Here is an 11241-nt window from a genome sequence, read left to right as displayed (position 1 = left end):
AAAAAAAAAAGTCACTAATTTTATTTGTATAAAAAAAAGAATAAAAAAAAAAAGAAGAAAACACTGTGAACCCCTGAGATGGAGGTGGAGACACTGTTGGAGGTCAGAAGGATAGAGAGAAAGCTCGGTAGCCCAGATTAGTGAAGACATCCACCCTGCAACTGTTGCCCGCGGCTGTCAAGACCTAGAAACAACAGGAGAGTGATTGACTTGCCCCCACACCCTGGCCTCCCAGGGTCCCTACCACCCCTGGCCGGACCCACCTTGCACTCAGGGGCTGCTGGTTGCTGGTTGAGGCTGAGGCTTAGCAGTCCCGGGGAGGAGCCAGGCACTTGGGCCTTGAGCTCCCCGCTCAGCTGCCACTGGTTGACACAGTGGCCCTGTCCAGCTGATAGAATCTGTGGAAGACAGGGAGGGGGCTCAGAGTTCAGAGCTGGAGGGAGAGTGGGGCAGGGATGGCAAAAACAAGACAGGGCCTTACCAGGTCCTGGTAGAAGGTGACGTGCTTCTGTGGCGCCCGCATGGGGAAGACGGTGGTGGGTGTGGAGGATCGGAGGTGCCAGAGAGTGAGTGCTGGGCCTCCTCCGCATACCTGGGCAGAAAGGTGGGGGTCCCCAGTTACTGTGAGCCACGGGCCCTCAGCCAGACAGGACCTGAGTTGCCACCCCAGCCTGCATGCTGCCTGGCTCACCATCCAGTCCGAGTCAGTTGCCAAACATCCGATCCAGCGCCCGTTGTGGGGCCTCGAGCACTCCTGGAAGGGAGGAGCACAGAGCGGGAGGTGAAGACATCGGAGATGCCCAGGAAGGAAGAAGGGAGGACAGAGTGTTGGGTGTGCCCTCACCTCGTGCTTGTAGACCTCAATCGTCTGGACCTCCTTGGCCGTGCGCAGGTCTGCGGAGGAAGAACCACGAGAGGTACCCTCCTCTTCCCAGCCTCCCTCACCACCAGCCTTCCCTCCAATGTGACACTCCCTTACCCCAAAGCCGCACAGCCCCATCCTCGCCGCCCGACAGCACCTCGGGGCTCCGCTCCCGCAGTGCCAAGCAGTGGATGTAATCTGTGTGGCCCCGGAGGGCCCACTGCAGGGAGAGGGGCAGTGTCAGAACAAGACCCAGGAGGGACGTGGTTGCTCCCGCTCCCCCAGCCCTGCTTTCTCACCATGAAGGTCCCTGTCTCAAGGTCCATTGCATGCAGTTGACAGTCTCCCCCCGCCAGGATGAGCAAATTCTCCTGCAGAGGAAGGTGGGATGGAGTCAGAAGTCAGGGTCAAGTCAGGCCAGGGAGAGGGGAAGGATCAAAATCTGGGCCAAAAACAGGACAGGGAAGAGCCCCAAATTTACAAAGGGCTCGAACCTTGGGCACGAGAAGCAGAGCATTGATCTCAGGTACTTCCAGGCTGGTCCTGGGGGAAGGAAAGCAGAGTCAACTCTGGTGAAGTGACACCTTCAGCCCCAGGTGCCCTCTGCTCACAGGGCCTGGCTCACCTGTATGGGGGCTGACGACGCCACAGCTCCTTACAGCCCTTTGTGGAGAGAAACGCTTGTTGTACAATCGCTGAATCATGTCAGACTCTCTGTGACCCCATGCACTGGGTGACCTCAAAAGCTCTCTCTGGGTCTGGGTACCTCACCCTTCCCCCAGTTTCACACTCACCTTCTTAAGGATCTCTGCCCAAAGCCAGGCCTTCACCTCCCCATCCCCAGCACTCAGCAGATGTCGATCAGTGGAGACCATGCTGTAGACGGGTCCGTCATGGGCTAAATGGAAGCACAGAACCTGAGTGACCTCATCCTGCTCCTGTCATCCACCCTGGGGTCCCCCAAGCCAGACTCAATGCCTACACCCACCTTGGAAGGTCACCATGGGCTTCTTACTTTCCTCTTTGGCCTCGGAGCTCAAAGCAGCAGATAAGCTGAAGGGCAAGGGGAGAGGGGCCTGGGTGTCAGAAGAAGGGGGCATTAGCCCCGCAGGGAGCCAAGTGCCAGAGCTCATGGACAGTGGGGAGCAGGGGCAAGGGTACCTAAAGATAGCTATCTGTCCATAATTGTTGCCAGCTGCCAGGAACTTCCCACAGGGTGAGACGCTCTGGGAGAATATGGTCATGTGCAGCCGCTGCAGGGCCTGAAACACTTCCATCTGTGGAGAGAGGCTGGATGAAGGCAGGCTGGGTCATCAGGGCCCTCTGATACACACACTCCTTCCTACTTCCCCTGCAGCAGTCCGGCCTCCCACCACCCAGTTCTCCTTTGAGACAGCCCACCAAGTGGGCCTTGCCCCTATAAGTCCCAGGGGCGGCTCCAGGGAGGTGAGGAAGGGGAGAGTTGAGGCATGATGCCTAGTGGAAATCTAAGCAAAGACTCAGCCTCTCCTCCCGGTTTCCTTAACTGTCAAATGGAGCTCATGGGAGATTTTGTCATGATTGGATGAGCGTCGCAGTTTCTGTCTTCGCTCAGAAACCGCTTAAAAAACTGCTCTATTACTCCAATACAGAAAAACGTACTGACCCCTGATCCGCATCCTGTGACTTTCACGTTAGGCCCCTGAGGTATTTCTGGATTATCCTCCCTCTCCCGGCTAGGAATCCGAGTCCCACCAACAGCCCACGCAAAACAGGGCTCAGGGCAGGACTCCCTGCCTTGCCCCTTCGGAGCCAGGCGTGGACTACAAATCACAGAAGGCACTGCGCATCGCCCCCCTCACCTGACCCAGAGGCACTGCTTGCTGCGCCGCTCGTTCCATCTCGAAAACTAACAGTCCCAGAGTGCTCCGCGCGCAACGCACCCTCACGAGTCCGGAAGTGCCAGTGGGCACCTCCCCTTCGCGGTTGCTCACCTCCCCGATACTGTTGGCCGGCCCGGCGTGAAGGCGGCCACCGCGTAACCCGAGTCCCAGGAGCAGAGGTGACCACCGAGAAGACAACCCAACACCAAGTGGCGCCCACCACGACCCCGCTACGCCGGGTCCCCTCCCCCACCCCGCTGAGCAGACCCGCCTTCTAGCCGCGTGCGATCCGTCTTCCGCGCCTGCGCGGAACCTGGCTCCGCGCGCGCCTAAAGCCACGCCCCACGCGCTGGGTCACGCCCTCAAAGGCTCCGCCCCTGCCGCCCGGATCCCACCCCTCTGTCCGCAGGACCCCGAACCCCAATGATCCTACAGCACCCCCTGGAGCGAGGCCCCCAGGGTCGGGCCCAGCGCGACCCGCGGGCCGCCTCGGGGGCTTCTGGAGGCCTGGACGCGAGGTGTGTGTGTGGGGGCCCTGGGTGGGCCCGGCCCAGGGTCCCAGGAGCTTTGGCTGGGGCCTCAGAGCAGGTCTGCAGGATGACACGCGGTGGGGCTTATCGGCAGGGCTTGGGCATAAGCTGAGACAAGATTGGAGACTGGGGAAGACCTCCGAGGCAGGCTCCTGGATGGTCTGGGAGAGAGGGTGACTTAGACGTCAGCGACAGGCATGGGCCGGGGGGCTGCTGGCTGACGCTGCAAGCTCAGGCGGGCAGATCCTGGGGATGGCGCCAAGAGGGTGGGGTGCTCCTAGCTCTCTTTTCTTCCCAGCTCCCCTCTCCGAGGAGCTGTGCCCATGAGCACCAAGCGGCGCCTGGAGGAGGAGCAGTGAGTTTGGGGGCAGGGAGGGACTCCCACCAAGTCCTCCGTCACCTCAGGTCCCCATCAGGCTACCTCTCCTCTGAATATCCCAGCCTGCCTGCCTCCCCGTCTCTCCCCAGGGAGCCCCTGCGCAAGCAGTTCCTATCCGAGGAGAACATGGCCACCCACTTCTCTCGACTCAGCCTGCACAATGACCACCCTTACTGCAGCCCCCCCAGGGCGTTCCCCCCAGCTCTGCCCCCACTCAGGTAGGCACCATCCACAGTCCACCGGCTGGGGCTTCCAGAGGATCATACCCAGTCCTGGGAGCCCATTTCCAGGCTCTGCCTCACTCTGCTATTTTTAGCTTCTAGCCAACCTCTGTTGTTTCCCTACTTGGCTCCTTGGAAGGTGCCAGCAGTCCAGGAGCCCCTGGGGACCTGGACCAGGTGGGGCGTGGCTCTGCCAGGCCAGCCTCTGCTCCTGTGCCCTGTTATTTCCTCTTCCAGAAGCCCTTGCTCTGAGCTGCTTCTCTGGCGCTACCCTGGGAACCTGATCCCTGAGGCTCTCCAGCTGCTGAGGCTGGGGGACACTCCCACCCCCCACTACCCTGCAACCCCAGCTGGGGACATGATGGAGCTCTGAGATCTGGGGAGCAGTGCCCCTGCCTCCCCTCCACTTCCTTCTTTCCCCTCAACAAGGGAGAGCAGCACTCCCACGGAAGGGACCACCTGCCCTGCTTTTCCTCCAGACCAGGCCTCTGGGCACCAGGACCTCCCCTCACACACAGAGCCCTGAGGTGGAAGGGGCAGGGACATGGGAAAGGAGGCCATCACCTCCCTGCTGAGAACTGAATAAAGACTGCTGAGTGAATGAAAGCTTCAATCTGGAACCCAGGTTCTTTGGGGAAGGGAGGGCAGGGAGGGGTGCTGGATGCCGGATTTCTCCTCAAGCACTTCCCTGGAAAACGGTCTCGGCTGGCCAGGTCCTGGCAGGCTGGGCTCAGGCATTGAGAATGTGTGAGTCAGAGCCTCACCCCCACCCCCGCGGTGACTCACTCCTCCCCTCCAGCTCTGGGAAGTCAGGCTGGGATCATGCCACTCTCCAAACCATTTAAAGTTAAAGATTCTTTTATTAATAAATTCTCTCCCCCTCCACATTTTCTCCCTAAATAAATATCTCCCCCTGTGTTAGAGGGTCCGAGGGGGCAGTGTCTTAGGGCCAGCCCCATTAGAGGGCCAGCCCTCTAGTGTTAGGAACAGGTCCCTAACCCCTCCAGGCTGAGACCCCAAGTGGTGAAATTTCAGTACATCTGAGTGGGTGGGACCTGGTGTTGTGTCGGTCTTTCAGGTCAGCCTGGCCCCCAAGCCATGGTGGGGGTGGGAGTGGGGATCCTTGTGCAAATGCTGCAGTTCCTTAGCGTCAGCTGTCCGGTGTGAGCCAGCCAGAGTATCCTTTTCTATTCTGGAGCCAGAGACAGGGCGGTCAGACACCTTGGAAGGCTCTTTGGAAGCTTGGGACCGGACCTTAGAGAGGTGATTCACTGTCCCCCATCCCTCCACACCCCTGTGGCTGGAGCAGCCTGGCTCTGGCTGTGTCTGGGAGGTTGGGGCTGGCTCCAGAATGAATGAATGAATGATGAGCGGGCACAGCCTCCTGCTGGCAGGGGGCTCGTCCTGTCACTGGATCAGGGCCACGCCAGGACAGCCCTCCCCACCGGTCTCCTCGATGGGGGCTGCAAGATAAGAAGAGGGGTGTCAGGAGTGGGGGAGATGTTGGGGAATGATGGGGGGCCATCGGGCGGGCGGGGACACACTCACTGGTAAACTTCTCTCTCCTGCGGCACCGTCTCCAGACCAGGAAGCCAGAAAGCAGCCCCAGCACGAGGGCCAGCCCCAGGGCGCCCCCCAGAATGGGCCACAGCAGCCTGAAGGGGGCGGGAGGGGCCGCAGCGCCTGGGGGCGGGACTCCAGGTCAGACCACGCCCCTCTCAGGCCAGCCCCGCCCCCTAGATCGGAACCTCCAGGCTTCCCTCCTCCAGGTCCCTACCCTGGTGAGAGCCCCTTCTTCACTCCGGCCTCCACCCCACCCCGATTAATTCCCCAGATCTCAAGTCCCCTGCTCCCCCTTCCACCCTGGAAGCCTTCCCCCTAGCCTGGGGTCCGCTCGCCCCGGCCCCGCCCCCACTCACAGCCCAGGCAGAAGTCGCTGTGTGGTCTCGCCGGGCACGAGGCACAATCCATGCACTTGTCTAGGTCCGCGCTCCAGGAGCTGCCGCGAGAGCAGGGGGTGGTGCCTGGGGAGGGGGACGCGGGTCAGAGGCTGGGGGCGGGGCGCGGCTATTTTGGGGGCTGAGGTCAGGGTCGGCCCGGCTCGAATAACGTGAGTCACCGGCGACCTCCGCATTCCTCACAGGTGACCGCACGGCCCGACCGGGACACGGCAGCACGGGGGAGCGGGGGGCAAAGTGTGGGACGCTGGGGGGGGGGGGCGGTTAGTTCCCCATAACCGCCCCCCCCCCCCCGCCCCACGCTGCCGGCGGGTGACTCATTCCCGGGCACTGGGCCCGATCCCGGTCCCTCCCCCCGAATAGCTGGGCACTGAAGTCACCGGATGGAAGGGGTACCCCACAAGGAATAGGAGGCACAGACCTCCGTGCCCCTCAACAGTCCCCCCACTCTTAGGTCAAGATGAGGTGGGCAGAACTGGTATTGATTAGGTTGGGAGCGTGCCGCCTTACCAGACGAGACATCCCTCCCTCAAACTTTCTCTCTCCACTTCCGAGTCCAGACTCTCAGGACAGAAACACCCCGCCCCCCACGTCGGACAGGCGGGAAACTGAGGCCCGGACTATGGAAGAATCTGGGAGCGGGATGGGACCTCTCCTGATCTGGGGAGGCCGTGTCTGGGGACTGTCTGACCCCGGATCCCCGTGTCTGCCTGGTCCCCCGGTTCTGCCCCGCCTCCAGGCTCCTGGTGCCGGCTCCCCGATCCCGGCCAGGGGACTCCCCCCGCTCCCTTGCCCTCCCACCCGGCTGGGGACCGGCATACCTGGCACTCGCTCCCCGGCCGCGGCGCGCAGCAGCGCCAGCCCGAGCCCCAGCACGAGGAGCCGCAGCAGCGGGCGTAACGGGTAGGGAACCATGGTGCTCGTCTGGCGGCCGCTGCCGTCTGCGCTCGCCACCCGCGGACCCAGGCACAGAGAGGCGGCCCCGCCCCCGCCCCCGCCTTCCGGGGCGGACCCCTGGTCTCGGCCTGCCCCCCCACGATCCGCCCCTAGACGCCCCGTCCCGCCCCGCCCCGCCCGCTAAGTTCAGGCATTCGCTCAACAAACGCCTCCTCTGCGCCCGAGCGGCCAAAATGCCAAAGGGAGTCAGATGTGGCCTTGCCTTCTCGGTGGCTGAGCCCGGGAGGTGTGTGTTGGGCGAGGGGGCGGGTCTGACACGAAACAACCCATCTCAGAGATACCTGCAACTTTCTTAAGGGCCCCGAGGGTATAATAATATAACAAATGTAATACTACTGTGTCGTTTCATTTCTACCTTAGGACATTTGTTGATGTTCTTTGTTCAGTCGCTCAGTGGTGTCCGACTCTTGGCGACCCCATGGACTGCAGCACGCCAGACCTCCCTGTCCTTCACTATCTCCCCTGAGTTTGTTCAAACTCATGTCCATCGAGTCGGTGATGCTATCCAACCATCTCATCCTCTGTCGTCGTCCCCTTCTCCTCCTCCCTTCAATCTTTCCCAGCGTCAGGGTCTTTTCCATTAAGTCCTCTCTTCACATCAGGGCTTCCTTGATGGCTCAGTTGGTAAAGAATCCTCCTACCATGCAGGAGACCCCGGTTCGATTCCTGGGTTGGGAAGGTTCTCTAGAGAAGTGATAGTTACCCACTCCAGGATTCTCGGGCTTCCCTGTGGCTCAGCTGGTAAGGTCGCAATGCGGGAGACCATGGACTGTATAGTCCGTGGACTCGCAAGTATAGTCCGTGGACTCGCAGAGTCGGCCGCGACTTACTTCTTTTCACTTTACTTCACTCTTCGCATCAGGTGGCCAAAGTACTGGAGCTTCAGCATCATACCTTCCAATGAATATTCAGGACTGGTTTCTTTCAGGATTGACTGGTAAAATGCTGTCTCCCTTTTTCGGAGTGAAACGAGGCTCGGGAAGTTTAGGTGAGTTCCGGAGTCCGGACCCGAGCTCTGTTCGGCTCCACACCGCGCGTCCTCCCAGCGGGCGGAACTGCAGCCGGCTGCTACCAGGCGCCCAGGCCAGAGGTGTGCGAGCGGAGGCTGCGGGCTCGAGCGCCCCTTACTGACCAGGCTGGGATTCGCCGCCAGTCGGACAAGGGTCTCTGCCCCTCCCCAGGGCGGTGGTCCGGTGACGTCACTGCCTCTTTAAAGACCCCCGCCTCTGCGCCCATCTCCACATTCTGCCGGCTGCTCAGAATCTCCGTGGAGTCCTTCTCAGGTGAGCCTGGGCAGGTGCGTCTGTCGTTGGGGAAGGGGTAGATACCTGGGATTGCGGGGCGCGTGGGGCGTGGCAGAGTTGGGTTGCGGTGCGTGGGACGAACCTGAGCTGATTTGACCGCGAGCCCGTGGGGGCGGGGGGACGCCTGCACCCGAGCCGGGGCCCTGAAGGGGTCCTTCGACGGAAGGGTTAAGCGCCCCTCCCCCTGCCCAGGACAAAAGCACCGAAACCCGGGAGCCCATCCCCCACCTGCGCTGCTCTCTAGGGCCGGGCCCTTCTCCCGCTCACCTTTGCGAGCGGACCCCGCGGCGAGCGCCGCCCTTAGGCCACTTCAGGGTGCGCGGCTTCCACGGCGGGAGGATGAGGACACCCTCCTTCGGGCCACACTCAGGGGAAATAGGGATCGAGAGCGGGAGGGGACGCCCTCGGTTGAGCTGAGGCCGTAGCGCGTGGAAAGGGAAGGGGCCGAGAGCAGGGGCGCGCCTGTAAGGGGGAGGTGCCGGGTGCCTAGGCTAGCTTGGCCCCCACCCTAACCCGGCCGGAGAGGCCTGGAAGGCTGACCCTAGGCTTGGGATTGGTGCAGTACGGCCCGCCCCGTCCGATCTCCCCTGAGGTCATGAGTTCTCCCGGGTGGTGGGCGGGGTGCAAAGAAATGGAGAGTTTGCGCTCTGGCCACCCCCTGGGGCTGGTGCTAAGTTTAGGTCCGAGCTGTGCGCGGGAACTTTGTGCAATGGAGGATCATAGGGGGGCCCTGAACGGAACTGATCGCCCCCCAAACGACGTCCGAGACAAATCAAGATGTGAGGGGGCCAGAGCTGCCCCAGAGGAGCTGGTTCACTGGACAGACTCCAAAGGTGGCAGCTTCTTTTAGGGGAAATTGGGCCGTGAGAGGATGGCATTTGGGGCAAGAATACACAAGAAAATGTCACCAACCTTGGGAGTCTGTTCTGTGGGCCCCAGGCAGGGCGGAGGGCAGGACCCCAGGAGGCAGCTGGGGACCTTGGGAAAGGAAGTACTTTGGGTGGGAGAGGCTGGTGTTACTGATTTGTTGTGTTTCTTCTTCACCTCTCATGCCCCATCCAGGTTTTGAATAGGTGGAGCTGGTTTGAACCAGGCAGTGGTGAGCAAGGCCAGGACTGTCTGGCTACCATCCACACTGCATCTTAAGATCAAACTAGCAACCACCTGTTTTGGGGTATGGATCCAAGTTGGGGTGAAGGGTTTGGACACTTATGTTGGATGCTAAGAGGAAACTTGGGGTTGTTCTTGGTGTTAAAACTAAGTTTTAAGCCTGGAACTCAGGGCTAGAGCCAACCCACCACCCATTTGCCCTGTGGAAACTACTGAAAAATTGCATTCTGTTGTTTCATCTCTTTTATCCCTTTGTACCCAAAGGGCCATGGGCTAACCTTTGTGTGTGTGTGTGTGTGTGTGTGTGTGTGTGTGTGTTAGTAGTTCAGTCATGTCTTTGCGACCCTGTAGACTGTAGCTCACCAGGCTCCTCTGTCCGTGGAATTCTCCAGGCAAGAGATCTCCTGCATTGCAGGTGGATTCTTTACTGTTTGAGCCACCATGGAACCCCAGCATTTGCATAGGTGCTTTATTTCATTTACACTCAAAACAACCAGGACTGGGGTGCTTACTTTTTCACTTACACACCAGTGTCTGTCACATAACTGGTGGTTTAATCACTAAGTCGTGTCTGACTCTTGCGACCCCATGGACTGTAGCCTGCCAGGCTCCTCTGTCCATGGGATTCTCCAGGCAAGAATACTGGAGTGGGCTGCCATTTCCTAGGGAGAAAAATTAATGCTGAAGCATTAAATGCTCACTTGCCCTTGAGAAAATGAGGCTTGGAGCGTGCCTTGCCCATGTACAGAGTTCATACTCTTGGTGTCCTGTGTGGTGGCTATGGCATGTGGCATGGGACCTAGTGTTTATTGGGAACAAGGGGCTGAGTCAGCTGGTCTTAACCTTACTCTTCTTTTGTCCCCCAGTGTCTCGTCTCAGCCCCAGCCTCACCATGGCGTCTGCTGGTCTGCAAATCCTGGGGATCGTCCTGACCCTGTTTGGCTGGGTGAATGCCCTGGTGTCCTGCACCCTGCCCCTGTGGAAGGTGACTGCCTTCATCGGCAACAGCATCGTGGTGGCCCAGGTGGCGTGGGAGGGGCTGTGGATGTCCTGCGTGGTGCAGAGCACGGGCCAGATGCAGTGCAAGGTGTACGACTCACTGCTGGCGCTGCCACAGGACCTGCAGGCTGCCCGGGCCCTCTGTGTCATCACTCTCCTCGTGGCCCTGCTCGGCCTGCTGGTCTACCTCGCTGGAGCCAAGTGCACCACCTGCGTGGAGGACAAGGACTCCAAGGCCCGCCTGGTACTCACCTCTGGGATCATCTTTGTCATCTCGGGGGTCTTGACCCTGATCCCTGTGTGCTGGACCGCCCACACCATCATCCAGGACTTCTACAACCCTCTGGTGGTCGAGGCCCAAAAGCGGGAGCTGGGAGCCTCCCTCTACCTGGGCTGGGCGGCTTCCGGCCTTTTGTTGCTGGGTGGGGGGCTACTGTGCTGCACCTGCCCCTCTGGGGGCTCCCGGGGCTCCAGACATTATATGGCCCAGTACTCAGTATCAGCCCCACATACCGCCTCTCGGGGTCCCTCCGAATACCCCACTAAGAATTACGTCTAATTTGGGTAGGGGAGTGGGGGCTCCTTTGATAGTGGAGTCTAACCCACTGCACTGGGGTCATGGAGACAGTGATCCATGACAGCTTTGGGGTTGTTTTGGATTCTTATTGGGGGAGGGGGGCAGTGGTTAATCCGCTTGATAACCTACCTGGGGTCTGCTACTGGTGTTCCTCACTTTGGAAGATGGAGCCAAAAAGGCGATTGTTTCTGGATTGTTCTCCACCCTGGACAACCCTATCTTAGAGAGCAACCTGGAACTTCCCTATGTGAAGGGTACCATGCCTTCCCCTGCTGGTGCTGGGGGCGGGGCCTCCCTAGGACAAGCCTCATGTAGCCTCCAGAAGTGCAGGTAATAAGTTACCAAAGACCCGCGCCAGTCTCCAAGTCTTCTGACCTCTGGCTCCTGCATCCTGAGTCATGTCCCCCTTGTGCTGACCCCTGACCTTCCTATTCCAGCCTCTGGGCACTTGCCATGTCCTGCCCACACTCACCAGGTTTTAC

General features: G+C 60.2%; 4 protein-coding genes across 10 annotated transcripts; 2 read left to right on the top strand and 2 right to left on the bottom strand.

The window, feature by feature from the left end:
- Nucleotides 1-6: 6 nt before the first annotated feature.
- THOC6 (THO complex subunit 6) lies at nucleotides 7-3014 on the bottom strand. 5 transcript variants are annotated; one of them, XM_065924149.1, is made up of 13 exons: nucleotides 2836-3014; nucleotides 2024-2152; nucleotides 1851-1915; nucleotides 1657-1760; nucleotides 1488-1525; nucleotides 1357-1405; nucleotides 1162-1233; nucleotides 980-1082; nucleotides 845-894; nucleotides 692-754; nucleotides 482-592; nucleotides 264-398; nucleotides 7-184 (listed from the first exon to the last, which is right to left on the bottom strand). In XM_065924149.1, the coding sequence occupies exons 2-13, from the start codon at nucleotides 2137-2139 to the stop codon at nucleotides 104-106; spliced, it is 987 nt and encodes a 328-aa protein (XP_065780221.1). In that variant the 5' UTR covers nucleotides 2140-2152; nucleotides 2836-3014; the 3' UTR covers nucleotides 7-103. The 5 variants fall into 5 exon arrangements, with proteins under 5 accessions (XP_065780221.1, XP_065780217.1, XP_065780216.1 ...); XM_065924145.1 differs by having other exon boundaries at nucleotides 2024-2139; nucleotides 2836-3013; XM_065924144.1 differs by having other exon boundaries at nucleotides 2024-2139; nucleotides 2704-2836.
- On the top strand, nucleotides 2981-4460 carry HCFC1R1 (host cell factor C1 regulator 1). Of its 2 annotated transcripts, XM_065924150.1 has the most exons (4): nucleotides 2981-3242; nucleotides 3553-3609; nucleotides 3723-3851; nucleotides 4092-4460. In XM_065924150.1, exons 1-4 carry the CDS (start codon nucleotides 3148-3150, stop codon nucleotides 4225-4227), a joined length of 417 nt encoding a protein of 138 aa, XP_065780222.1. In that variant the 5' UTR covers nucleotides 2981-3147; the 3' UTR covers nucleotides 4228-4460. The 2 variants fall into 2 exon arrangements, with proteins under 2 accessions (XP_065780222.1, XP_065780223.1); XM_065924151.1 differs by lacking the exon at nucleotides 3553-3609.
- Nucleotides 4461-4694: 234 nt separating this feature from the next.
- On the bottom strand, nucleotides 4695-6793 carry TNFRSF12A (TNF receptor superfamily member 12A). The gene is made up of 4 exons (XM_065924152.1): nucleotides 6634-6793; nucleotides 5774-5878; nucleotides 5403-5537; nucleotides 4695-5317 (listed from the first exon to the last, which is right to left on the bottom strand). The coding sequence occupies exons 1-4, from the start codon at nucleotides 6725-6727 to the stop codon at nucleotides 5262-5264; spliced, it is 390 nt and encodes a 129-aa protein (XP_065780224.1). The 5' UTR covers nucleotides 6728-6793; the 3' UTR covers nucleotides 4695-5261.
- Nucleotides 6794-7702: 909 nt separating this feature from the next.
- On the top strand, nucleotides 7703-11192 carry CLDN6 (claudin 6). Of its 2 annotated transcripts, XM_065920273.1 has the most exons (3): nucleotides 7703-8052; nucleotides 9136-9247; nucleotides 10050-11192. In XM_065920273.1, exon 3 carries the CDS (start codon nucleotides 10076-10078, stop codon nucleotides 10739-10741), a length of 666 nt encoding a protein of 221 aa, XP_065776345.1. In that variant the 5' UTR covers nucleotides 7703-8052; nucleotides 9136-9247; nucleotides 10050-10075; the 3' UTR covers nucleotides 10742-11192. The 2 variants fall into 2 exon arrangements, with proteins under 2 accessions (XP_065776345.1, XP_065776346.1); XM_065920274.1 differs by lacking the exon at nucleotides 9136-9247.
- Nucleotides 11193-11241: the final 49 nt, after the last annotated feature.

Source organism: Muntiacus reevesi, chromosome 2 (assembly GCF_963930625.1).
Source record: "Muntiacus reevesi chromosome 2, mMunRee1.1, whole genome shotgun sequence".
Taxonomy (NCBI): domain Eukaryota; kingdom Metazoa; phylum Chordata; class Mammalia; order Artiodactyla; family Cervidae; genus Muntiacus; species Muntiacus reevesi.
The sequence above is the reverse complement of the archived record's forward strand: the minus strand, read 5'-3'. Positions and strand labels throughout refer to the sequence as shown.